General features: G+C 33.1%; 2 protein-coding genes across 2 annotated transcripts; both read right to left on the reverse strand.

Moving 5' to 3' along the window:
* LOC110269171 lies at window positions 2,806–5,202 on the reverse strand. The gene is made up of 5 exons (XM_021116844.1): window positions 5,198–5,202; window positions 4,675–4,801; window positions 4,044–4,328; window positions 3,849–3,956; window positions 2,806–3,412 (listed from the first exon to the last, which is right to left on the reverse strand). Exons 1-5 carry the CDS (start codon window positions 5,200–5,202, stop codon window positions 2,837–2,839), a joined length of 1,101 nt encoding a protein of 366 aa, XP_020972503.1. The 3' UTR covers window positions 2,806–2,836.
* LOC107626882 lies at window positions 6,622–8,948 on the reverse strand. The gene is made up of 4 exons (XM_016329776.1): window positions 8,768–8,948; window positions 7,972–8,684; window positions 7,256–7,929; window positions 6,622–7,114 (listed from the first exon to the last, which is right to left on the reverse strand). The coding sequence occupies exons 1-4, from the start codon at window positions 8,946–8,948 to the stop codon at window positions 6,622–6,624; spliced, it is 2,061 nt and encodes a 686-aa protein (XP_016185262.1).

Below are 27,443 nucleotides of genomic sequence, written 5' to 3' on the forward strand. Positions count from 1 at the left end.
CACTGGCTTAGAAGGAGAAAGGGAAAGGCAGCCATAATCAAACTTGATTTCCAGAAGGCTTATGACAGAGTCAAGTGGAGCTTTGTGGATATTGTGCTGGAGAAGATGGGGTTTGGTCGCAGGTGGAGGGCTTGGGTCATGGAGTGTGTGACTACAGCTTCAATGTCAGTGTTGATTAATGGATCACCAACTAAACCGTTTAAGATGGAAAGGGGCTTGAGACAAGGGGACCCACTTTCTCCGTTCTTATTTGTGCTGGTGGTGGATGTACTACATAGAATGATTGGCGAGGCAGTCAGAAATGGCCGTATCTCCCCTTTGGTGGTTGGTCGAGATAGAGTGGAGCTCTCACACCTTCAATTTGCTGACGACACTATCCTATTCTGCCCACCACATGAGGAGACCATGCAGAATTACAAGCGGCTGCTGTGCTGGTTTGAGCTAATGTCAGGGCTCAATATCAACTTCGACAAGTCCAGCTTGATTCCACTCAATTGTGAAGAGCAGTGGGTACAGCGTATGTGTGGACTATGGGGTTGTAAGGAAGGTACTCTACCTGTTAAATACCTTGGAGTTTCCTTAGGAGCTAATTCGAAGTTGGTCAAGACCTGGAAGCCTATCATTGATAAGGTGGAGGAGAAACTAAGCCTATGGAAAGCTAAGGTGCTAAACAAAGCGGGGAAGCTGGTACTTATAAAATCTGTCTTGAATAGCTTACCAGTGTATTATCTGAGCCTATACAAGATGCCGAAGGCGGTTGCAGAGAAGCTGATTTCCTTACAAAGAAGATTTCTGTGGAGTAAGGAGGACGGGGGACAGGGAATGGCGTTGGTAAAATGGGAGTTGGTGCAAGCTCCTAAAAGATTCGGTGGGCTGGGAGTTGGAGATGCTATGATTCGGAACACCGCACTATTGTTTAAGTGGTGGTGGCGTTTTGCGAAGGAAGAGTGCCCTTTGTGGAAGAAGGTGGTCTGTTCATGTAACAACTTGAGGCCGAATGAGTTACTATCCACGCAAGTGCTCCCTACTAGAGGAGGCCCTTGGAAGGATAACTGCCAAATAGAATTCAAGGAACAGAATATGAGGGATAAGATGATTACAGGTCTGGCTATGGAGGTTGGTGACGGACGAAGGACTCGATTTTGGGAGGATGTTTGGTTGCATTGTGGTTCCTTGAAAGATCGATTTCCCAGGCTCTTCTCTGTTTCAAACCAATGTGGGTCGGTTATTGGGGATTGTGGGTTTTGGGATGGGCTAGAGTGGGTTTAGAGCTTCCAGTGGAGGCGTGAGCTTTTTCAGTGGGAGGTAGAATTACTGAGTCAGCTACATGAGGTGTTGAGACCTGTGAGGTTAGCGAATGATAGGGAGGATAAAGTCGTGTGGAGATATGATAGACTTGGAATTTTTTCGACTAACTCCTTTGTGCAGGTGCTACAAGAAGGAATGCTATCAGAGGATGTTACCAGTTACAATTTCACGAAGACCATCTGGAAAGGGTTGGCCCCACCAAGAGTAGAGCTGTTTGTCTGGTTTGTCCTGATAGTCAGGGTGAATACAAAGGAACGGCTAAGCCGCCTGGGGATTATTAGCCAGGATGATAAGCGGTGTGTCTTGTGTAATAAAGATGATGAGTACGTCCATCACCTGTTTCTTGGTTGTGATTTTGCTTGGCAGGTGTGGAGTGCATGGATATCTGTGTCTGGCCGACCCTGGGTATTCCCGGAGCGAGTGAAGGACCATTTTCTGAGTTGGACAGATGAGCCGAGAAGAAAGGAAGACCAAAAGCAGCGCTTGAGATTCTTCTGTGCGATTGTCTGGCACATTTGGATGGAGCGAAATAGGAGGATCTTTCAGAATATAGGTAAAGGCGTTGACGAGTGGAGAGGTACGCATCCTTAGGGTTGTTGATGGCTATGCCGGAGATGACGTGGGGATGTTGGATAATTGGGGTAGGATTCTTCGGGAGAAGTCTATTTTCTAGTTGGTTTGATACTATTGCTCCACCTTAGCGTGTTGAGCTCTTTTCCTTTAAAAAAAAAAAACAAATTAAATATAAAGGCTATTAGCACTTATAAATCTATAAAATTGGACTGTCTTTGATTCGTGCAAAGGTGTATTTATCAAATAAACTTAAAATATGAACAAAAAATATTTATAAAATGGACCTAGCATCACTTGAAAGAATCATAGAAAATAATCAACTTACCTTATCATCCATGAGAATCATTTCTATGTAAGTCGTCTTGTTCTTGTCAAATTTGGATGGGACTTTCCATAACCTTATAATTCTTGCCTTTATTTTTCAAATTTTTTCTTTTTTGTCGAAAAATTACAGACGGATTTTTACCAGTTACCGACGAATTTTCCCTTTGTAAATTTTCTATCCATTTCCCAAAGGCGACGCACTTTCAGACGGATTTTCCATCTGTAATTACAGACAGATTTTTAGATAGATTTTTTGTCTGTAATTACAGACAAATTTTCTGACAGATTTTCTATCTGTAATTTGAACTTTGGAAAATTATCTTACACTCTAATTACAGACAGAAAACCCGTCTGTAAATTCGTCAGTAAGGTAAAATAGAATTTTTTTTTTTATTTTTCTAATTACGAAATAAACTTATTTTCATACAAAATAAATATAAATTTAATACAAATTTTTATCTAATTTGTATTCGAATATTTATAATATTTCAAAAAATAAACAAATTCATCGTATTATCAAACTAAAAGAAAAGTACTATAAACAAGCAAGTCAATATAATTCAAAACATAAACAAAATGTATTGATCATCAACTATAATTCCTAGTATATTGTTCAACCATACTAAAACTATCAGCTATAGTCTTCAGTATCATCTTCATCCTCATCATCATCATAGCCCTCATCCAAAGACATTGAGGGCGGCGGCGGTGGCGGTGGTAGTGGAACTGCACTAGAACTACTTGACGCTCTAACCTTCTCATAATAGCTAACATAAGCCTCATTCCATCTCTTCTGTTTCAGCTTTTCCTTGTTGGCCTTTCCAATTGCCCGTTCCAACTTTTCTAATTTCTTTTGAGTCTTTTCCAAAGGAGCCAAGCGTGTATCTAACAACTTACTAATACGCTCATCTGTTTGTTGAGTAACACACTGAAAAAGCTCTTCATTGAGATTATGAATCTGTTCTCGCAAATCAGGAACAGAATTTTGATTTCTTGGTGCTCTTTCAGATACAAAATTGGCAGAAGTGGTTCCAGACTTGATAAAGCTAGAAAAGAATGACCCTTTTCCATAAACTCGATTCTTCTTTTGCCCACCACACACTTCCTCCCAAATCAAGTCTTCATCAATTGGTTGTAGCTCCATTCCCTGTGCTTGAGCCTCGGCATGTTGAGCCTGAACTTCTGCCAACTTTTTTATAAACTTCTCCTGTTGTACAATGATTATATCAATTATATTATTATTATTAAAACAAATAGCCATGCATATCACAGTGCAGCAAATGCAGATTATAAAAAACTTAATTTACATATAACGGAAAAAAGAAAAGAAAAAGGCTTCTCCTCTAATTAGCACATGGCTGACATCTCTTATGGTTATGGTCTATTTTATTCCTCCCTGATAATAAATGAGTTGTAGCATTCCTCATCGAGTAATAAATTAATAATGAATTGGTTTACCAGGCATGTAAGCTGCATAAACTTGGAAGAAAAGAAACCAACTATAAAATCACAAAGCACAAAGCTGAATAATAACAATAATGTTGAACATAGTTAGGACCACTAAATACAGTAATGTTAATACCAGACAGCTAGAAATTAGTTAATAATTTTGACATAGGAGGAGTATTTGTGCTATATCTCACATGAGTGTCTTGAGAGCGCTTGTCCACCCATTTAGACTTGTCACTTTTAAGTGTGTGGGTTTCTTTGAAGACCTCCTCGTGGGTTGGTGTACGGCCCAACTGCTTCTTCTGTTCCACATAAAACACAAAATAAGAAAAATTTTACATAAATAGATGTCTATTAAATAAGATCTAAAGCCACTTAAATTATGTTACCATCCTCTCTATAGTTGAGCTCAATGGAATAGAACCACCGCAATGGACAGAACCACCTAAGAGTGACGCTCGATTCTCTCTTGCTTTTTTTCTTATATTTTTCCATTTCTCATATGTTTCCCAGTACCTTTCCAACACCTTTTTGTAAGAAAGAATTAGCCATTCGTGGGTTGTATCCACACCCTCACGGATATCTGACATCATTTGGCTAAATCGCTTACTTGTCCTATACTTGAAAGCCCTCCAGAAAAACTCATCATCATCATCATCAATAAGAAAGTGGCTCTGCACATACTCATCAAGTTGCTACTTATAAGATTCAAATCACAACAACAATATTCAATCAAGTTATGATTAAAGACAAGTTATGATTAAAAAAAGAAAGAACAAAGAAAACAAAGAGCACATAACTCTCTCACTTTGACTATATTACACACAGAACAAAAATAGGAACAACATTATAAATTGCTACAAATAGAAATTGGTGCTGCTATTGAAAACTAGGGCCTATGTTAAGCCAAATTTAAAATAGTTTCTCACTTGTTCTATAAATCCAAATAACAATCAACTATCAACTAATCACCTACTATATTTCAATCCAAAATAATTTTATTCAATCCAACACTTTTACCTTCCACTCCTTAAACCAAAGCTTCTTTGTCGGAAGAAGGACATCTCCAAACTCTTTGTACGGTTTATCATATCGTTTCTTGATGATCTCTGTAATCTTCTGAGAACCAGGAGGAAAAGGTAACCAACTAATAATTTCATAAAGAATTGACAATTTAGGAAACTAAAAAAATAGTTTTAAGTCATTAGCACTTTAATTTGAAATTAAAATATAGTAGTAAACACATATCTTTAGTCTATTAGCACTTTAATCATAATCAGGAAGCATATAACTAGTGAAAACATATAGGATGAGGATGAGGATGAAGATGATGCGTGTGTTTCAGTCTCTCCCGGAATTTATGGTAGAAAAGAAAGAAAGTTTCAGGGTTGTTTTTACAAAAGAAAATCCAGAACAGTTGAGTAATGGTCAGTTTGCATGGAGGAGTAGTACTAGAAAGGATGCAGATTTCGAGTTGAAACAGCAGAGAGCACGCGGGGCACACAGAGAGTGAGAAAGTGAGAGAGTGAGAGAAGGGGCTCACCTCATTCGTGCACTGCTACCCTTTTACCTTCCCAATGAATTTCCTTCACTACTGCCACTGCAACAAAGAGAGAGATTCAATCTTCAAACCAAACTGTAAGAAAGAGATTAAAAATAATAAGAAAGAATATGAAGCTTCCTAAATTTCAGAAAAGGGACAAGAAAAAAATTCCAGTGATGCTTTAGAGATGTCAGCTTAATGAGTGTGGGACAGAGTTATGCTTTTACGTATGCCATTTCTTTTTTTCATCACATTCTTTAAAATATCTTAATCTTCTTCTCAACAATAATATCTAAGTTAACGATTAAGTTACATGACAACTAAGACATACAAATTAAGAACAATATATGTAAAGAACAATATAAGCTAAAACAATACAAGCTAAAAATGATTACCCTATTAAAAATCAATATCATCATCAAAGTCTGCAACATCATCATCTTCATTTTTATTAACCCCAGAACTAGAGCCGATGGACAATTCGACAATGCGGTCCTCTCTAAATGGAGACTTAAGACTGATAGGAGGCTCAGTGTCAGAAATCCTAGAAGGATTGCTCTCATCCGCTTGATAAGCTACATCATTCTCTTCCTCATCCTCCTCTACATGTACATGATTGATTTCAATTCGACCTCTTGGTTTAGTGTTTACAACAACACGCCACATAGACTTGCAATTTCCAGGATAAGGTAAGAAGTAAACTTGTTTAGCTTTTTTGGGCGACAATGAAAGGATCATAGTGGCGATATCTTTTACTATGGTTGACTTCAGTTATTTTGTAGTCATTATGAATACGTGTTCCATTTGGACGACTTGGATCATACCATTGACATTTGAGCAAAACAACTCGATTAGAGTCACTACCAGTGTATTCAAGCTCGAGTATATCTTCTAATACTCCAAACCAATCACTTTCCCCGTTGCCTATATCACCTTTAACAAACACACCGGTGTTATCAGTTTTTTTCCTTTTGACCTTGCAAGGGTATGAAATGTATATCCATTTACTTTATAAATTGGATAACTTGTTGCTTTGTTTGAAGGACCCCAAGAAAGTGATTGCAAACCAGGATCAACAATTTCATTGCATTGATTTTGAACCTAGTTAGAAACATGCAACAAATTGTTTAATAGAAGTGATATGTGGTGCAAATCTTTAGTTAAAAACCTTTACAATAAATGATATGAATTTATGCACTTACATACGATGCAAACCAAGGGAGAAATCGGTCATCGCTTTCTCCAGGACAAGTTTCTTTCCAAAACCTTTATGAAAGTAGGACTAGAGTTTATAAGCTATGGGATTCGTTAGTAGAACAAGTGTAATTAACTATTTAATAAAAGATTTGGGCACTTACATATAGAAAGGGCTAACTTTGCTTTCATTGAGTAGAATATGCAAATGAGCTGCGGCCTTGTCTCATTCATCTAACCAATGATCTTTTAGCTTTACCAACCTTGCGACCAGGTCTATTAAATATTGATAAAGAGGCTTTAAGTGTGTCTCCGCCGTCATCATTTCTTCCCACACGGGTTCGCCTCGATAAGATATGTGGTTCAAAGTAGAAAGAAACAAAACTTGAAGTCTCCTTTGCCAAGAAAGCCTCACAAATTGAACCTTCAACCCTTGCTCTATTTTTCACTGTTCGCTTAAATGCTCCTATCACCCGTTCAAACGAATACATCCACCTATATTGGACAGGTCCACACACACGTGCCTCATATGCTAGATGAATTGGCAAATGCTCCATCACTTTAAAGAATCCCGGGAGAAATATCCTTTCTAACTTGCAAAGGATAATGGGAATATTCTGCTCCATAACCTCTAAATCATGAACCTTGAGAGTGGTTGAACACAAGTCCTTGAAAAACTGGCTTAACTCGGTAAGAGGCTTCCATATATTTGTAGGTAGTTCTCTGAATGCAGTTGGAAGCAAGCACTGCATAAAAATGTGACAATCATGGCTCTTCATACCAATAAACCTCCCCTGGAAAAGACATACACATCTAGCAAGGTTAGATGTATAACCATCTGGAAATCTAAGTTGTTGCACCTACCTATACACGTCTTGTTGTTGTTCAGAAGTTAAAGTATAAGCTGCCTTAGGTTTGGACCAACAATTATCACCGACATGCCGCAAATGTAAATCTGGATGCTTGCACAGTTCAGCCAGATCTAACCTAGCCTTTTTATTGTCTTTAGTTCTATCAGTGTCCATAACAGTATTCATTATGTTATCAAGCACATTCTTCTCTATGTGCATTACATCAAGACAGTGACAAACTAGGTTATCCTTCCAATAAGGTAACTCCCAAAACACACTTTGCTTAGTCCAATTGTGAGTAATACCATACTCTCGTAATTTGATCCACTTTTCATTATTTGATATCTTTCCAAGTCCTTTAACCCTTTGCCAAATCTCCAAACCACTTAATCTGGTAGGAGCCTCTTCACTTTCTATTTTATTCTTCCTGAAGTCATTCTTATTGCGCCTATAAGGGTGGTTTGTCGGCAAAAACCTCCGATGACAATCAAACCATAATGCCTTGTTTCCATGTGATAGTGTAAAAGGATTGGTATCCTCCATGCAAATAAGACATGACAATCTTCCTTGTGTCATCCACCCAGACAACATCCCATAAGCCGGAAAATCATTGATAGTCCACATTAATGTTGCCTTTAAGACGAAATTCTTCTTTTCTACAATATCATACGTCAAAACACCAGGATTCTACAACTCATTTAATTCATCAATCAAGGGTCCCAAAAATACATCAATGTTGGCTTTAGGGTTATTAGGACCAGGTATTAAGCAAGTCAAGAACAAATAAGGATCTTTCATACACATTCCAGGAGGTAGATTATATGGAATTACAATTACGGGCCAACAAGAACAAGGCTTGCTAAATTGGATATTTGGGATAAATCCATCAGAGCAAAGACCTAACCTAATGTTTCTAGGCTCCAAAGCAAAATCAGAGTGGATACGGTCAAAGCTTTTCCATGCCTCCCCATGTGATGGATGGGTCATCACGCCATCATCACGTTGGTTTTTTATATGCCACGTCATGTGCGGAGCTGAACTCATTAACGCATAAAGCCTTCGAAGTCTAGGGATTAAGGGTAAGTAGTGCATCCGTCTGACAGGAACTCTCTTAGACTTACAACCACCATCAGAAATAGGCTTGAATATAGGTGCTTCACAAAACTTGTAACTAGTTAGAGCAGCATCGTCTTTTCGATACAACATGCAATTGTTTGAGCAACAATCTATTTTTATTGCCTTCAATCCAAGCTTTTGCACTAACTTCTTAGCCTCATAGTAATTCCTAGGTATGGCACTACCCTCAGGAGCAATTTCCCTAATTAAGGTGGCCCACTGCTTAAATGACTCCTGTGATTGGTTTCTCTCGGCCTTAATGCATAGCATTCTAACAGCTATCGATAGTTGAGAGTGCACACAACCTTCCCACAAAGGCTTTTGAGCTACCTCAAGAAGATTAAAAAAGTTTTTAGCCTCTACATGAGGATCCTCTGGACCAACAGAATCGAAAACCATTTCATGATACCTTCTGGAGTTGTCTTCCCAGCAATGTCATACATATCACATTCTTCCACATTTGCACCATTTCTTGAACCACATTCCCCATAATTATTGAATCCCGTCTGATTAATCCCTATGTCGTCAATCTCTCCATGTTCTGTCCAAATACAATAATTTGGCATAAACCCCTTTTCCCACAAATGCATCTTAATAATGTTCAGCTCTTTATAGTTTGTGCATCTACACTTAACGCATGGGCATCTACACTTTCCTTCCGACTTCACAACATCTAACTTACTAATTGTTTCTATAAACTCCTCAACCTTGTCATAAAACTCAGGTTTAATACCCCCTCTTGTTGGGTTCAACCTTTTATACATCCACACTCGATGGTGCTAAGACATTTCTTACGAATTCGATATTTTTAGTACCTATAAATCATCCAACACAAGCAACATTTCATCTATCATACAACATCCTATCAATATTTAACCATATCAATATTTTCAATGCAATACAAGCAACAACACAACACAAGTAATATTTCATTTATCATACAATACCCTAGAAATCAATGAAGTTTACAACACAAGAATTGCACTAACCTTAACTCCAAGCAAAAAGTTGAAGGGATTGGACCAAAAATCTCTGAGCGAATACACAAATTAGTCTTCTAATAATCAACTACTGTGCAATGAGAGAGAGAGAGAGAGAGAGAGAGAGAGTGAGTGTGTGTGTGTGTGTGTGTTAGAGTATTATTTTTATGAATATTTATAAAATAATATTTCAAGATTAAAGTAATATATATTTGACTAAAATATCTTTTACTAACTATATATAAAAAAAAATTAAAGAGAAACCAAACGGATCTAAAACTTTTTTATTTATGTATTATTTTTAACTTAATTAAACAATTTTATCAATATAAAAGAAAAACCAAACGGATCTAAAACTTCAAATTCTAACCAATATATTTAACATTCAGGCAGCTGAAAACACAAGTGAAATGCAAAGAATAACCTTTAATGAACCAAACTAACTAAGAGGATGAGAAACTCACTATATTGCTATTTGAGTATATTTATTGCAACTGATAGTAAAGTCCTTAGCAGATCAATTTGAGGCCCAATTGTAACTAGTAGTAAAAGTAGAAGTAATACATTAGCTTTTTGTTCTCTTATTTTCACCTGAAGTTAGTTGCTTAAACAAAGTTAACATGGATCCAAAGAAAGAACAAAACATCACACGTGTATTTATAATTCAGAATCACAAGAAAACTCCTTGTCCTCTATAAGAAGAGGCAGTCACAAATGTATATATTTTACTAATCTTAGGTAAGGCAAATGAATTGGTTCAGTTCAGTTCTATATCTATATAGGTTGCCTAGTTGCTTTTACTTCATTTTTGGTAGCTCCTGTTGGCCATAATAAGATAGTGATTTATATTGAGAATAAGGGAGTGTTTTTCCAACAGAATTATCGACGGATTCTCTTTTTTGTCTGTAATTTATGCTAATCCATTTTTTTTGTTTTTCGACAAAAAATCCCTCTGAAATTCCCTCTATATTTCAGTGGGATAAAATCTGTCGGAAATATCCGTCTGTAATAACTAGTTTTCTAGTAGTGAATTAGCAAATATTTTCAATGGAGATACTTGTTACAATTAGATAAAATTTGTGCCATTTTATTTTATTAACCTTTATAATTAATTCAATAGAGATACTTACTCAATATATATGTTATCGACATTAATTATATGCCAATATTTTTAGAAAGAGCTAAAAGATGAGATATATAAATATATATAATATTATTGCTATATAAGAAGCATACATAAATTGCTACATTTTTTTATTATATTATACAACTTAAAATTATAGTATCATATTATTATTAATTCTAGATACTTGCTATAATTATATCAAATTTAATTATGACTCTAAATAAATAAAATAGATAACATTCAATATTATTTTTTTCTTTTTACTTTCAATATTTACTGTAAATATAAAAAATAAAATAATTAATAAAAAAATATGAGTAAAAAATAAAACATATTAATTAAAATTCAATTTATTATCTAATTAATCTTGTGTCCGTACGATATAACTTTACGAAAATGTTATGAATCACAACCTTTTTTATTCTACAAAAAAAATACTATATGTAGCCTTTAGTAGTACAAAAATAATTATAAAAATTAATTATTGACATTGATATTAATTACAATTGATTATTGATACCTAATTTTTTTAAAAATATATTTTACCTTTTTAAAATATGCTTTTATCTCGCGATTTTTATTTTCCCTATCCTTCAAGGCTCCTAGCATATTATAACTCTTCTGCTATTATATGTACTTATTTTATTTTAGAGGTCGTAATACCACATCACCTTTGTTTTACGACTTAAGCGTAAAGCTTTGTGTGGTAGGGTGTTACATTAATTGTTTTTTTTTCTAATAGTGATGTTTTAATTTTTTATTTTTCTTTTTTTTAACGTATCTTTTCTTTTTTTTTAAATAGTGATGTTTTAATTTTTTTTAAATACATTTCTCTTAATAATTACATTACTAATCCAAAATATAAAATGAGAAAAAAGGTGATACATATATCCAAGAAAGAAAATAAACTTAAAAATTAGAAAAAAATTTATATTAAAAAATGTAAAAATAATATATTCAAAAAGAATAGTCATAATATATAAATTGAGTCAACAATTTAAATTTCTCTAAAACTAATTTAATCAAATACCAATATTAGAAATAAATTACTTAAATAATATTTATTCTATTCTACTCCTTAGACATGTATAGATTAGAGTCATTCTCGTAACGACAACCAATTGAAACAACATTGTAAGTTTAAATATTTAGAATTCGTGCAAATTCATACCATTCCCTTGTTCTTTGAAAACCTTCTGTATCCCTGATAGAGTTGAATCTCAATTCTTTTTATGGAAAAAGAGTTACGGATGTGGCTTTGATGTGTTGGAGGCCAAAATTCAAAAGTCACTATTTATATCTGAGTGTGACACCTATTAAACCCTAAAGCCAAATAAAATAGTATCTCTGGTTTTTTTCTCATTTAATTTTAAATCAAAAGTAATAATGACTTATTTAATTCAGCATTTATGATAATAAATGAGATGACCATTATATATGTAACACCCTACTACACAGAGTTTTACGCTTAAGTCGTAGAATAGAGGTAGTGTGGTGTTACGGACCTCTAAACAATAAAAAAAACAAGATCGCGAAATAAAAAGCGCAACGCTCAAGGAATAGGATTACTTGCGTGCTAAGAAACCTAAAAGGTATTGATAAAGACAAACCAAGAGAAAAGGAAAGCCAATAAAATAGCATAACTAGCTCCTGACTCAACCTGCAAAGCTAAGGCTGACCGGAGGATATATATATATATATATATATACATACATAGATATCCCAAAATACATCAAAACACCAAAATAAGTTCTTATCTCACTTAAAACCTAACATAACACCAAGCCACTTCACCTTTTCCTCCGTCCCTCCGACATCCAAACTTCAGCAGAGACAAGCAACCAAATAAGTTCACGCACAGGTAATAAGCAGATAGTGCAAGTAGCAAGTATAACAGGTAGCAGAAAGTATATATATTCAATTAGGCAAACCCAGAAAATGCATAGCAATCAAAACAAACAAGTGCACATGATGCATGCATGTCCTATGGCTGATGAGGCTCATCTGTCGGTTATCCAGCCAACCCGATAAGTCCGAATACCTTTGACTGTCCCCCGTCGCACATCCCCAAGAGCCTATGCATAGATTTCACACTTAAACATCAAGTAATCGCTCAATGGGGGCTATCCATACCCGAGAATTTATACGTGCCCGGTCACCCTTACGACGTAGGATCAACAGAGTGTCGAGATTCAACCTGAAACACATGGTGGCAAGTCACGGTTCTTACCCAGAAAAACTCGTATCTCAAATATCATTATTCATAAGCCATTTCATTTTCATTATCAATACATCATCAATTATCAAGCCTTGGAATTAAACTTCTTTAATATTCTTATCTTCTTCATAAAAGCCATCATTTACCTCTTACTTCACCCTCAAGTTCTTATTTTCCTAGCTTCATTTATCTACTGGACCTAGTACCATACTTTAAGTCTTAAAAGGAAGAAAATGGAGGTTTAGAAGTGGAAAATTGGTTTAAAACAGCCAAAAACCGATTTTGCAGCAGGCAGTAGTCACGCGTACGCGTGATCATGCGCACACGCGCACGCATGGCTTCTCGCGCATGCGTCGTCAAAATGCCATGCCACGCGTACGCGTGGATGGATGTTTTTCCAAAATTGGCAGAATGCCCAGAAAGCTGCTGCAAACCTGTTTTTGGTATCCTGTAACACATTTATATACCAAACTTTCGACGTCCATAACTTTCTCCACAAAATTCCGTTGTTCACAAAATTGATATCATTCAAAAGCTCATAAAACCATCTTTCATTTGCAACAAATCACAATTCCATCCAAAATTTGAGGAGTAAGTTATGGACTTCCAAAGTTCATCAAAATTTACTTTTTACCAATTCACATCCAAACCTCATTTTCATCAAACTCATGTTCCTTACCATCAAAACTTGTATATCAATACCATATCAGCCCATTTCATTAACAACCATTACCAACATTACCTTTAACCAATTCAACAAACCTTAACCATCAATAAATATCAACATATACCTCATATATAAACAACCCCTCATTTACTTATATTAACTCTTCATCTATACCACCCTTCATCACATATATCAACCCTTTATCAACATATAACAATTAAATTCCATTAACATATATCAACCATTCATTAATGGTTTCAAGAACACAAATTCAATACCAACAATTCATGATCATAATTTTCATCACTAGCTCAATTTCAAGAGTACACAATCAACAACTTCAACACCTCATAAATTCCAATACATGTTCATCCACAATTTATTCTAACAACATCACAAGACTAATCATTTAATGCAATTAACCAATTCAACTTAACCTATGGTTCTTCTAGCCTAAGTTTTCACAACACCTTAAATATTAAACGCGTGAAACCTAAACCATACCTTGGCCGGTCACTTTATTCCACCCAAGGCAGCCTCACAAGCAAGAACACAACCCCTCCAAACTCAAATAAGCCAGCCACAAACCAAGCCTTGATCACCAATAAGCCTCCAAATATTCACTTTTTAATTCTAATGCCTATATATGTCTCTATTCACCCCTAATTCACATATATACTCCAAATTCAGATTTTACCTAATGAAATTAAAATTGAGCTAAGGTTTAGGACATTCTTATCTCACCCATATGTGTAGCAACTCAGACCCAACAACCCCGGCAAGCTAAATTGAACCTAGAACACCAAATTGGGCAAGATTTCACTATAGGGTTTTAATTTCACCAAAAAAGGAGAGTAGAGATTCTGAAATGAAAATGAAGTTTACCAATAAAATTAATCTGACAGAAATGTAGAGCTCGACACGCTGGACGCGTGGCCGCAAACGGTGCGGTGATCGGAGCTCGAACGGAAGAGTTATGGTGGATCAAAAGTGGAAGAGGGTTTGAGAGCTCTTCTTCCCTCCCCCAATCTGTTTAGTCTCGTTGCATGAAATGGGGGAAGAAGGAGCTGCTGTCTCCTTTAAGTTATGGGTCCGGTTGGACCCAAGGATTCAGTTTGAGCTCCGGTTCAACTGGTTCAACTCTTTTGGTCCGATTTTGGGCCAAAATTTTAAAATTGGTATTAAAATTCTCGTTTTGATTAGTTTTATCCTATTTTGATATTAGTTTTGCATTTTTAATTTCCTAATTAAAATTCAAATTATAGGCTAGTTATTTACCGATTTTAGCGGGGTTTACAATATAAGTCATTTAATGTAAAATAGCTTAATTTGTGATTATAATTAATATATGTATTGCCCATGAATAGATTAGAAAATAATAATTTCATAACAAAATAATCATTCAATTTGAATTATAATTAATTGATTGATAAAAATTATAATAAATTGAATTTAATGAGTTAAAAGAAATAAAACAAAAAACACCATCAGAAATATGCCACGACAATTTTATCATTAAGTGCAGAAACTTAATTTTTATATAATAGAATAGATATTTACAGATTATTATATTAAACACAGACTAAAAAAAATACACTAAACAAAATAAAAGTATCAATGGTAAAATATAACCTAAAAAATCACTTAAATTAAAAAAGAACATGTGATGAATTATAATTCATTATCATCATTATAGGGGAACGTGGCTTGTAACCCTTTAATACATATAACCATTCCCTTAATCATGAAACGTGGCTTTAATGCAATATGTATATATCCAACCTTGACACCTAACGCAACCTTAACCACCACAAATCACTATTATCCTTAATCTTCTTCATTTCTTCTCATTTATAACCGAAACCATAAGAAAATGAAAGAAAGGCCGTGAGAGAAAGAGATTGAGAAACCATGGAACCTGAATTTCTGACTTCGATTTCTTGCGATTTGTAACTCCAATAAAAAATCTAATCCGATAAAAGTGTTCGCATTCTCTTTCTCTACATGTTGACGTTACTTTTGTCCGGTAGAAGTTGACGGTGACGTAGCTTCTCTTTCTTTTGAGTTCGGCTAACTGGAGTTCTAGGAAGCACAGACAATTTCTGACGCTTTCTCCTTCAGCAACCCAGTCAGAAAGTTTCTCCGGAGCTTTCGATGATTTTGATTTCATACGAAGGTAGGGGATTTTATTTTGAAATTAACTGTTTTAAATTATGAATGCCACGGAAGTCTACTGGATATTTACAAATAATTTATGATTGTTTGGAATGACTGAATGATGAGTTTGAATTGAAGCTGTGATTGATATTGATTTTGTGATTGATATTGGTTTTCTAATTTTGATGGAGTTGTTGAAATTCTGATTTTGTGTGATTATGATGAATTGGTTGAGTTGTGACTGTAAAAGGTGATTAAATTAGTGTTACTTGTTAAATTGTAATATGGTGAGTTAATTATTGAAGAAATTATCGTATTGATAATTGTTGAATAGAGTTGGATTTGAGTCTGGTTTGAAAAGTGATGAATTTGAGGGAGCCCGCATGGGTGGTGAAGTCCAATTTTTAAGAGGGATTATGCCCAATTTTATGAAAAAGTAATCGAAAACGTGGTATTATTTCGAAAATCTGATTTATAAATTTATTTTGAAACATGATTTTATAGTGGAAAACATTTTATTTACATATTTACTCATATTGAGAAACGTATTTTGTATTGAAAATTGCCAATCTGATTTATGAATATTGTTTGATTTTTGAATTATTACGGAAAGAGTTATGTTCAATCCGATTTATTAAGAAAATTATAATCTTTTAAATTCACTCTTTTGATAAGAGATTTTGTTTTAAGTTATGATATGAATTTGGTTTGTTAAGAAAAAGAAAGAATGAGAAAAGAACATGGCACGTGTGATTATGAAATGTTTAAAAGGTCACGAGAGGGTGACGGAAAGTAAATGGTTTTGGTTCCAATGGGATAATGTTAAGCTGTGGGCTTTATATGTGAATAATTGTGCGGGGACGCCCGTGTGTATGAAATGGCTTCCAGGAGAAAGTGACACATGCTTCAGCTGGAGAATCAGCGCCTGCAAGAAGTAGAAACTTGCAGAGGTTATGCCGCTGGAATGCCTTATCTGACTTGTGAGTCGGATTGCGTCGGGTGCGGGTCGAAACCGACAAATGAGCTCATTACCTGCGATAGGACTAGACATGCATCATCATTGTTTGCACATTTGCATTTGATTGTGTTTGCTTATCTTGTCTCTCTGTGATTGTGCTATTTGTCTTATTGCTATTTGTTTGTGTGTTGATCTGTTTCTTGTGCTATTAGTTTGTGTATTGAGGTGACTAAGAACTGAGGTTGTGATTGAGATTTGTCTTGAGTTCAGAATTTAAAGAAGGTAATTAATTATATAAAGTAATAGTAAAAAGTATTTTCAAAAGGTTTGATAAAAATATAGTTTTATTGAGTAAAGTTAATTATTTGCAATTTATTTCATTACTCTTACGGCATTCTCATTCCCTACTGAGAACGCGTGGTTTGTTCTCACCCCAAAATCTTTTACCCTTTCAGTGACACAGGTTCGAAGACTCAGTTCGAAGCTGTGGACGATTATTAGTCTTATTTGAGTTAAGTTTATGTGTTGAGTCGCTTTTGTGTAATATTTATTACTATTACTAATTATGTGATTATTATTACTTGGTATTCTTTGATGAATGATTCTGATTATTAATAAAAAAGATTTTCTTTTGGAATTTTCTCAAAAACTGAAACCCGATATCGACATAAAGACTCAATATTAAGTAGATAATAAAAGAAAATAGGTTAGTAACTCCTACTTTTGGTACGATCATGACGTGCTAAAAGTTAGGGTGTTACATTATGGTATCAGAGCAGTTCGTTCCCGTTAGAGCCTTGGGAATGGACTGACTATGCTTTACTGCATACTCTGAGTGTCTGTCATGCTTAGTGACTTGTTCTGATAACAAGAATTTAGATTTGATATGCATGACTGTCTGATGATTATCGTTGTTAGTCTACCATTGCATACCTCATGGTATTTGGTCTGGCCAACCTAATACTAATGATTTATGTGTACGGGAACACTAATGGGTTGTCATGGATGAAATAGAAGTAATAGGTAACGTGAATCGTAGGTTTTGGGAACGTTAGAAGTTAAGTTTAGGGGTTAGTTTTGGTTCAATGTATAATCTTTATTCGTGCTAATGTGAATTTCTTCCTTGGTTGCTTGTCGTAAGACTCTTTGTTTCAGACTTCTTTCATGAGATATGGTTCCTTTCACATTTGCAAACTGAACATGCCACACCTCTTTATTTCTTTTCTTCGATATTTTTGAAAATGGAGTTGATATGAATCTCTTTCATCTTATATCAATTTTCGAGGACGAAAATTTTTGTAAGGTGGATAGAATATAACAACCTGAGTTTTTAAAATTAAATTTTATACTTTGAATTTAAAAATAAAATTTAATTTAATTATAACTTATTCTATTATTTTAAATTATCTATCAGAAAAATTATATTGATAGTTACAGTCTAAATTAATTTTTATAAATATTATTATTACTATTATTAATATTATTATTATTGTTCAAAAAGAAAAAAAATGGCCGAAGGATATTATTATACATATAAGCCACTATATATATTTATTATATATCTATATAAGAAACAAAGAAAGATTTGTTACATATATACATAACATATATATATCTATTCACTTATAATAATTCATTATCATCATTATAGGGGAACGTGGCTTGTAACCCTTTAATACATATAACCATTCCCTTAATCATGAAACGTGGCTTTAATGCAATATGTATATATCCAACCTTGACACCTAACGCAACCTTAACCACCACAAATCACTATTATCCTTAATCTTCTTCATTTCTTTTCATTCATAACCGAAACCATAAAAAAATGAAAGAAAGGCAGTGAGAGAAAGAGATTGAGAAACCATGGAACCTGAATTTCTGACTTCGATTTCTTGCGATTTGTAACTCCAATAAAAAATCTAATCCGATAAAAGTGTTCGCATTCTCTTTTTCTACATGTTGACGTTACTTTTGTCCGGTAGAAGTTGACGGTGACGTAGCTTCTCTTTCCTTTGAGTTTGGCTAACTAGAATTCTAGGAAGCACAGACGATTTCTGACGCTTTCTCCTTCAGCAACCCAGTCAGAAAGTTTCTCCGGAGCTTTCGATGATTTTGATTTCATACGAAGGTAGGGGATTTTATTTTGAAATTAACTGTTTTAAATTATGAATGCCACGGAAGTCTAGTGGATATTTACAAATAATTTATGATTGTTTGGAATGACTGAATGATGAGTTTGAATTGAAGCTGTGATTGATATTGATTTTGTAATTGATATTGGTTTTCTGATTTTGATGGAGTTGTTGAAATTCTGATTTTGTGTGATTATGATGAATTGGTTGAGTTGTGACTGTAAAAGGTGATTAAATTAGTGTTACTTGTTAAATTGTAATATGGTGAGTTAATTATTGAAGAAATTATCGTATTGATAATTGTTGAATAGAGTTGGATTTGAGTCTGGTTTGAAAAGTGATGAATTTGAGGGAGCCCGCATGGGTGGTGAAGTCCAATTTTTAAGAGGGATTATGCCCAATTTTATGAAAAAGTAACCGAAAACGTGGTATTATTTCGAAAATCTGATTTATAAATTTATTTTGAAACATGATTTTATAGTGGAAAACATTTTATTTACATATTTACTCATATTGAGGAACGTATTTTGTATTGAAAATTGCCAATCTGATTTATGAATATTGTTTGATTTTTGAATTATTACGGAAAGAGTTATGTTCAATCCGATTTATTAAGAAAATTATAATCTTTTAAATTCACTCTTTTGAGAAGAGATTTTGTTTTAAGTTATGATATGAATTTGGTTTGTTAAGAAAAAGAAAGAATGAGAAAAGAACATGGCATGTGTGATTATGAAATGTTTAAAAAGTCACGAGAGGGTGACAGAAAGTAAATGGTTTTGGTTCCAATGGGATAATGTTAAGCTGTGGGCTTTATATGTGAATAATTGTGCGGGGACGCCCGTGTGTATGAAATGGCTTCCAGGAGAAAGTGACACATGCTTCAGCTGGAGAATCAGCGCCTGCAAGTACTTGCAGAGGTCATGTTCGGCATACTTCAGCTGGAGAATCAGCGCCTGCAAGAAGTAGAAACTTGCAGAGGTTATGCCGCTAGAATGCCTTATCTGACTTGCGAGTCGGATTGCGTCGGGTGCGGGTCGAAACCGACAAATGAGCTCATTACCTGCGATAGGACTAGACATGCATCATCATTGTTTGCACATTTGCATTTGATTGTGTTTGCTTATCTTGTCTCTCTGTGATTGTGCTATTTGTCTTATTGCTATTTGTTTGTGTGTTGATCTGTTTCTTGTGCTATTAGTTTGTGTATTGAGGTGACTAAGAACTGAGGTTGTGATTGAGATTTGTCTTGAGTTCGGAATTTAAAGAAGGTAATTAATTATATAAAGTAATAGTAAAAAGTATTTTCAAAAGGTTTGATAAAAATATAGTTTTATTGAGTAAAGTTAATTATTTGCAATTTATTTCATTACTCTTACGCATTCCCATTCCCTACTGAGAACGCGTGGTTTGTTCTCACCCCAAAATCTTTCACCCTTTCAGTGACACAGGTTCGAAGACTCAGTTCGAAGCTGTGGACGACTATTAGTCTTATTTGAGTTAAGTTTATGTGTTGAGTCGCTTTTGTGTAATATTTATTACTATTACTAATTATGTGATTATTATTACTTGGTATTCTTTGATGAATGATTCTGATTATTAATAAAAAAAGATTTTCTTTTGGAATTTTCCAAAAACTGAAACTCGATATCGACATAAAGGCTCAATATTAAGTAGATAATAAAAGAAAATAGGTTAGTAACTCCTACTTTTGGTACGATCATGACGTGCTAAAAGTTAGGGTGTTACAACATGTGGCACATTTTGGTTGTAAAATTAGTAAGGAGGAGAGAAAAATTCCTTAATTTTAGTGAAAAAGATTTGATTTCAATTACAATGAAAAGATAATATGTGACACATTTTGGTTGTAAAATTAGATATATATAATAGATGTGTTATCTAGTTTTTGGAAATTCTATGAATCATGGTTGGATCTGGAACAATGGTTGAAGTAAAGCAAATCGTATTATGATTTTATCTAATCATTTTTTCTTAAATATCAAGTTGACGTATTTTTATTTATTATTATTATTATTGAAACGGATGTGATATGAAATGTACAAAAAAAAATTCACATTCAATTTATTTTATTATAGTCTTCTATCTATTCTATTTATTTTTATTTTCTTCTTATTCATTTTATTTTCTTTTTAAATGTTATATAATTTATTATAATTTATACTAATCTACTTCTATCTACTTAATATACTAAATTATATTTTTCCCCGACTAATGAAAGTAAGGTGTCAATTCCTCATAAATTTATTTTCTTTTCAAAATAAAAGTACTATTCTCTCTTTTAAATTTATTTTAAAAATATCTTTATTAGAATTATATTACAATCAGTATTAAATTTATAATGCATAATTATACTAATTTAGGAAACTATCTTTATTTTTAGAAAGTACTATTCTTATGTAATAAAAATACTATTTTCTCTTCTAAAATTATTTTTAGAAAAATATCTTTATTATAATTATACTATAATTAGCATTTAAGTAATAATGCATAATTATACTAATTTAGGAAACTATCTTTATTTTTAGAAAGTACTATTCTTATGTAATAAAAATACTATTTTCTCTTCTAAAATTATTTTTAGAAAAATATCTTTATTATAATTATACTATAATTAGCATTTAAGTAATAATGCATAATTATACTAATTTAAAATATCTTAATTATAATTATATAAAAAATTAAACATAAATTTATAATTCTAATTACTATAAATATAATACTAACGTTCATAGTAGTAAATTGATATTGCAATAATTAATTTTTATAATTATTTTTATACTACTAAAGGTTATATATAGTGTTTCTTTGTGGTTAGTGAGTCTAAATATATGAATCAAAGCATTTTTTTTTTAATCTGTTATTCTTCTTTGATTGGACAATTGTTTCTAAAGAACTTTGTAGGTCAAATTCAAGTCACATCCTCTCCACGTTTTCTATTTTTGTTCAAAAATATTCAAAGTGAAGCATATAATGAGATTGAATTTCCTCAATTTAAGCGGAGCGAAAAGGGTTTCCCATGAGATGGGAAATGAAAACTATTAGCCCCACAGGGGGTTTGTGAATAGGTAAACTTGAAGGAGAAAGAGATATTACTTTAGGTTTTGTTGATTTATTACGTGATGATTTTATTGAAAAAGATCGAAGCCGTGGGCAATAATCGCACCGAGTGTTATTTTTACCCAAGGCTTTGCTACTTCGGGTGTTTTAACCGAAATGCATCAATCTGCAATATTAGTACCCGCTTTACAATCTCATTACCCGCAACAGATGGAGGAGGATTTATTCAATCACATAGTTTGGGCTCCTAGAATATGGCGCCCTTGGGGCTTTCTATTTAATTGTATCGAAGAATGGAGAAATAGAATCCATAAACGTCATGTCATTTAAAATAAAGATTTAAAAAAATGTGATTCATATGAAAAAATCAGATCAATTCCTTACAAAAACCAACAATTAGGCTCATTAAAAAAAAACACACAATATGAATATGATCTTTTTTCATATCAATCCATTAAAGATAAGAAAGACTCATATATTTCTAGATATGAATCATCATTCCAAGCAAATAAAAAAGAATTTCTTTTATTTGCTTGGAATGATGATTCATATCTAGAAATATATGAGTCTTTCTTATCTTTAATGGATTGATATGAAAAAAGATCATATTCATATTGTGTGTTTTTTTTAATGAGCCTAATTGTTGGTTTTTGTAAGGAATTGATCTGGTTTTTTCATATGAATCACATTTTTTTAAATCTTTATTTTGAATGACATGACGTTTATGGATTCTATCGGATTTTTGTTCAAGAATGAAATCTTATTGGAACTGTCCAGTTCATCCTTCGGAACCATATCCCATCCCGGATCTGATGAAATAGGATGAATTGAGACAATATTTTGTAAATACATAATTATCTTGAATATATTAACCATTTCTTTACTTTCCGATCGCCCGGAAAGAACAAAAGAAACATCTTGTTCTTTCTTCAGCAATTTCTATTTTTTGGTCCATCACATTCATGCATTTACAATTCATGTAACGGTATTGATACTCCTAAAGGGTGTTCTATTTGCTCGTAGCTCGCGATTAATACCGGATAAAGCAAATCTCGGTTTTCGTTTCCCTTGTGATGGACCCGGAAGAGGAGGGACATGCCAAGTATCCGCTTGGGATCATGTCTTCTTGGGGCTATTCTGGATGTACAATGCAATTTCAGTAGTCATATTCCATTTCAGTTGGAAAATGCAGTCAGATGTTTGGGGTACTATAAGCGATCAAGGGGTAGTTACTCATATCACAGGAGGAAACTTTGCGCAGAGTTCCATTACCATTAATGGGTGGCTCCGCGATTTCTTATGGGCGCAAGCCTCCCAGGTAATTCAGTCTTATGGTTCTTCATTATCTGCATATGGTCTCTTTTTCTTGGGTGCCCATTTTGTATGGGCTTTTAGTTTAATGTTTCTATTCAGCGGGCGTGGTTATTGGCAAGAACTTATTGAATCCATCGTTTGGGCTCATAATAAATTAAAAGTTGCTCCTGCTACTCAGCCTAGAGCCTTGAGTATTGTACAGGGACGTGCTGTAGGAGTAACCCATTACCTTCTGGGTGGAATTGCCACAACATGGGCATTCTTCTTAGCAAGAATTATTGCAGTAGGATAATGGCTAGGAGGATTTGAAAAGCATTATGGCATTAAGATTTCCAAGGTTTAGCCAAGGTTTAGCTCAGGACCCCACTACTCGTCGTATTTGGTTTGGTATTGCTACCGCACATGACTTCGAGAGTCATGATGATATTACTGAGGAACGTCTTTATCAAAATATTTTTGCTTCGCATTTCGGACAATTAGCAATAATTTTTCTGTGGACTTCCGGGAATCTGTTTCATGTAGCTTGGCAGGGAAATTTTGAGACATGGGTACAGGATCCTTTACATGTAAGACCTATTGCTCATGCAATTTGGGATCCTCATTTTGGTCAACCGGCTGTAGAAGCTTTTACTCGTGGGGGTGCTCTTGGTCCAGTGAATATTGCCTATTCGGGTGTTTATCAGTGGTGGTATACAATCGGTTTACGTACTAATGGGGATCTTTATACTGGAGCTCTTTTTCTATTATTTCTTTCAGCCATATCCTTAATAGCGGGGTGGTTACACCTACAACCGAAATGGAAACCGAGCGTTTCTTGGTTTAAAAATGCCGAATCCCGTCTTAATCATCATTTGTCAGGACTATTCGGAGTCAGTTCCTTGGCTTGGACAGGACATTTAGTTCATGTCGCTATTCCAGGAGCTAGAGGGGAATACGTTCGATGGAATAATTTTTTAGGTGTATTGCCACATCCTCAAGGATTAGGTCCACTTTTTACAGGCCAGTGGAATCTTTATGCTCAAAACCCAGATTCCAGTAGTCATTTATTTGGTACCCCCCAGGGAGCAGGAACTGCCATTCTAACACTTCTTGGGGGATTCCATCCACAAACGCAAAGCTTATGGCTGACTGATATTGCGCACCATCATCTAGCTATTGCGATTCTTTTCCTGATAGCTGGTCACATGTATAGAACCAACTTCGGGATTGGCCACAGTATAAAAGAGATCTTAGAAGCACACATTCCTCCAGGGATTTTTTGGTCCATCACATTCATGCATTTACAATTCATGTAACGGTATTGATACTCCTAAAGGGTGTTCTATTTGCTCGTAGCTCGCGATTAATACCGGATAAAGCAAATCTCGGTTTTCGTTTCCCTTGTGATCCTCTATCAATTGGATCTTTTATCCATAGAAAAAAGTATCTAGGCATATCTCTATTTCTTCATTTTTTTTTTCTATGAAGTTTTTTTATTTGCTACAGCTGATAAAAATCGTAGTTTTGAACGATATATATGTACAAAGCCTTTTTTTCTATAGTGGAGATAGTCGCACGTAATGACAGATCACGGCCACATTTTTTTTATTTATTTTTTCAATTTCACAAAAATATTCAAAGAATATTATTCTTTGATCAAAGGAACGGAGTGTGCCCGGGCCAATAAGTTGATTCGATATTTCACTATCAACCTCTTGGCCTAAAAAAAGGAGTCTTTCTCTATAAAGTCGGTTGATTAGGATAAGATTTTATCCTTTAATAAATTGACTTATTATACTCCTGAGTATGAAACGAAAGATACTGATATCTTGGCAGCATTCCTGAAAAATTTGTGCATTCAAAGATTGGTACTATATTTAAATTTTCTTCTCTTAAGCTTTTTGTATTAAAAATAATTTTATAATATATTGTGATTTTTTTTAGAAACTACCGGCCTTCTGGTGCATTAATACAATGCCATTGAGAAGAACAAAAGTCAATTTAACTTGACAATTTAAAAAAAAAGATAGTCTGAATTTGTACGGATTATAAGTGTTCGATCTTATGATGTTATTTCAGTTGGTTGTTACAAGAATGACTCTAATCTATATGTATCTAAGGATTAGAGTAGATTAAATATTATTTAAATAATTTAGTTCTAATATTGGTAATTGATTAAATTAGTTTTAGAGAAATTTAAATTGTTGTCTCAATTTATATATTATGATTATTTTTGCTGAATCTGGATGTATATATGGAAGTTCCAATAGCAACTTATTACTTTGAAAGTTCCCATTGACTTTATGTGAATCTGCAGGAAACTTTTTTATTCAGCATAGATTCAAGGAATTCCCACTTTGCGAGTCACTAGTATAGAATACTTGTGGTCTATTGATATTCCTTGAAGCTGAAATGTTACTGTTTTTAGTTTTCCTTTTACAAAATTATTTTTTTTTATATAAATTTAAATTTTTTTTTTAATTTTTTTATTTTTTTTATTTTTTTTTTTTTTTTTTTTTTTAAATTTTTTTATTTTTTTTTTTTTTTTTTTTTTTTTTTTTTTGATATATGTATCACTTTTTTTTTTTGTATTTCAGATTAGTAATGCAATTATTAAGAGAAATATAATTCATCAATAAATTAAAATGATTAAAAGTTTAATTGTATTGTGTGGACAAATGATTGATTAATTAAGATTAAGGCATGAAAAAGAAAAAAGAGTCACAATACGTAGTTTTATTTTTTGCTAATATATAAAAATACGTAAAAAAATTAAAATATCACCATTTAAAAAAATTGTTAATCATGCATATGAAAAGAGATGAGAGAATATGCATGAATATAAAAAATAATCATTATAATAAGCAATAATAAATTTTCTTTCATGTTTATCATTTAAAAAATTTATAATTTTCACATAGTCATTATTCTATTCTTTTTTTTCATATCTAATGACTATTGACTACGATCCTATCAATAGTATCACCTATAATAGATTATACGAAGAGAAAGTATGAAAAATAAAGATAAGAATTATAACGTTATAGAAAGTCCCATTCAAGTTTGACAAGAGCAAGACAGTTTACATAGAAATAGTTCTAATTAATGACCAAATTAGTTGATTCATTTACTAAATTTTTTCAAATAATGCTAAGTTCAATTTATAAATAGAGTTTAATTTTGATGCACTAATAGTGTAAAGCATTTTACACTGTCGTGCAATCACATCCGTTTTTTTGGATGACTATTCACGCAGTCAATGTGAAAGGTATTTATTTTTATTGATGTGTCATTACGTAATTAGATGCACGTGTAAAATTATTTACACTGTCAGTACATCAAAATTAAATTCTTATAAATATTTGTAGTTCATATTTTAAGTTAATTTTATAAATACACCATTTCACAAGTCAAAGACAATTCTTTTTAATAGTTTTGTAAAGGTTTAATTACTCTGTTGGTCCCTATAGTTTCGCGAAATTTTCAATTAGATCCCTATACTTTTTTTCTTTTTAATTGAGTCCTTGCACCAAATTTTTTTTATTGGGTCCCTACATTTTTTTCCTTTTATTTAGGTCCCTATACCATTTTTTTTAAGTTGGTCCCTATGAAATTAAGCCAATTACTACTAAGAGAGACTTAATTGAAAAAAATTAGTGCAGGGACCCAATTAAAAAGAAAAGAAATATAGGGATTTAATTGAAAATTTTACAAAACTATAGGGACCAACAGAGTAATTAAACCTTTTGTAAATGCTAATAACTTTTACATTTAATTTATTTTGCAGTACGATAAAATTTATTGTTCAATCAAGAATTCTTTGACAAAAATATTTGAGAATGAATTGGTAGAAAGGAAGGTCTATGTCTTCTCAAATTTTGAGATTGAGAAATCAAGCGGAATATATCTTCTGACTGTACACACGTGCAAAATATGTTTCAACATGGAGTTACGTATAGTAGATACAGTCGATGATCGTAAAATTCCGGATAATCATTTTAATTTGCTTGCCCATGCTGATATATTAAAACAAACAAATGAACGATTCTACTTATTTAGTACATAATTAATTTATATTAACCCACACAAAATTATTTTCCTTTTGATTTTAGGTTTTGCGAAAAAATTGTATAATAGCATTATTTTATCGATAACAAAAATTTTAACAGTTTATTTATGAAAATATTTGAAATTATATTGTGAATTTTTTTAAAGGTATATCTATTTATTAATATATTATTGTTAGTTTTATCATCTAACATAAAATAAATCAGTAAATTCTCTTTATTTTATACACGTACGAAGTTATAATTTCTTATATTATTCACTCATTTGTCCTTAATTTGGTACTTTTAATTCAATTTTTTTGTTCAATTAAATGTTATTGGATTCTTGACTAGGAAAAAAAATTTATATCATGGTCAAAAATAGAGAAAAGTGATCAGTACATTGTGATTGATCTTCATGATCTGC

This window comes from Arachis ipaensis, chromosome B02 (genome assembly GCF_000816755.2).
Source record: "Arachis ipaensis cultivar K30076 chromosome B02, Araip1.1, whole genome shotgun sequence".
In the NCBI taxonomy this organism is placed as follows: domain Eukaryota; kingdom Viridiplantae; phylum Streptophyta; class Magnoliopsida; order Fabales; family Fabaceae; genus Arachis; species Arachis ipaensis.

Coding starts and splice junctions, on each gene's coding strand:
- LOC107626882 (XM_016329776.1), bottom strand. CDS start 8,948: ATGCATTTGTGGGAAAAGGGGTTTATGCCAAATTATTGTATTTGGACA. Junction 7,930..7,971: donor ACCCTAAAGCCAACATTGAT/GTATTTTTGGGA, acceptor AATGAGTTGTAG/AATCCTGGTGTTTTGACGTA. Junction 7,115..7,255: donor CAACAACAAGACGTGTATAG/GTAGGTGCAACA, acceptor AACTGCATTCAG/AGAACTACCTACAAATATAT.
- LOC110269171 (XM_021116844.1), bottom strand. Junction 3,957..4,043: donor GCTCAACTATAGAGAGGATG/GTAACATAATTT, acceptor TATGTGGAACAG/AAGAAGCAGTTGGGCCGTAC. Junction 3,413..3,848: donor AGCGCTCTCAAGACACTCAT/GTGAGATATAGC, acceptor ATTGTACAACAG/GAGAAGTTTATAAAAAAGTT.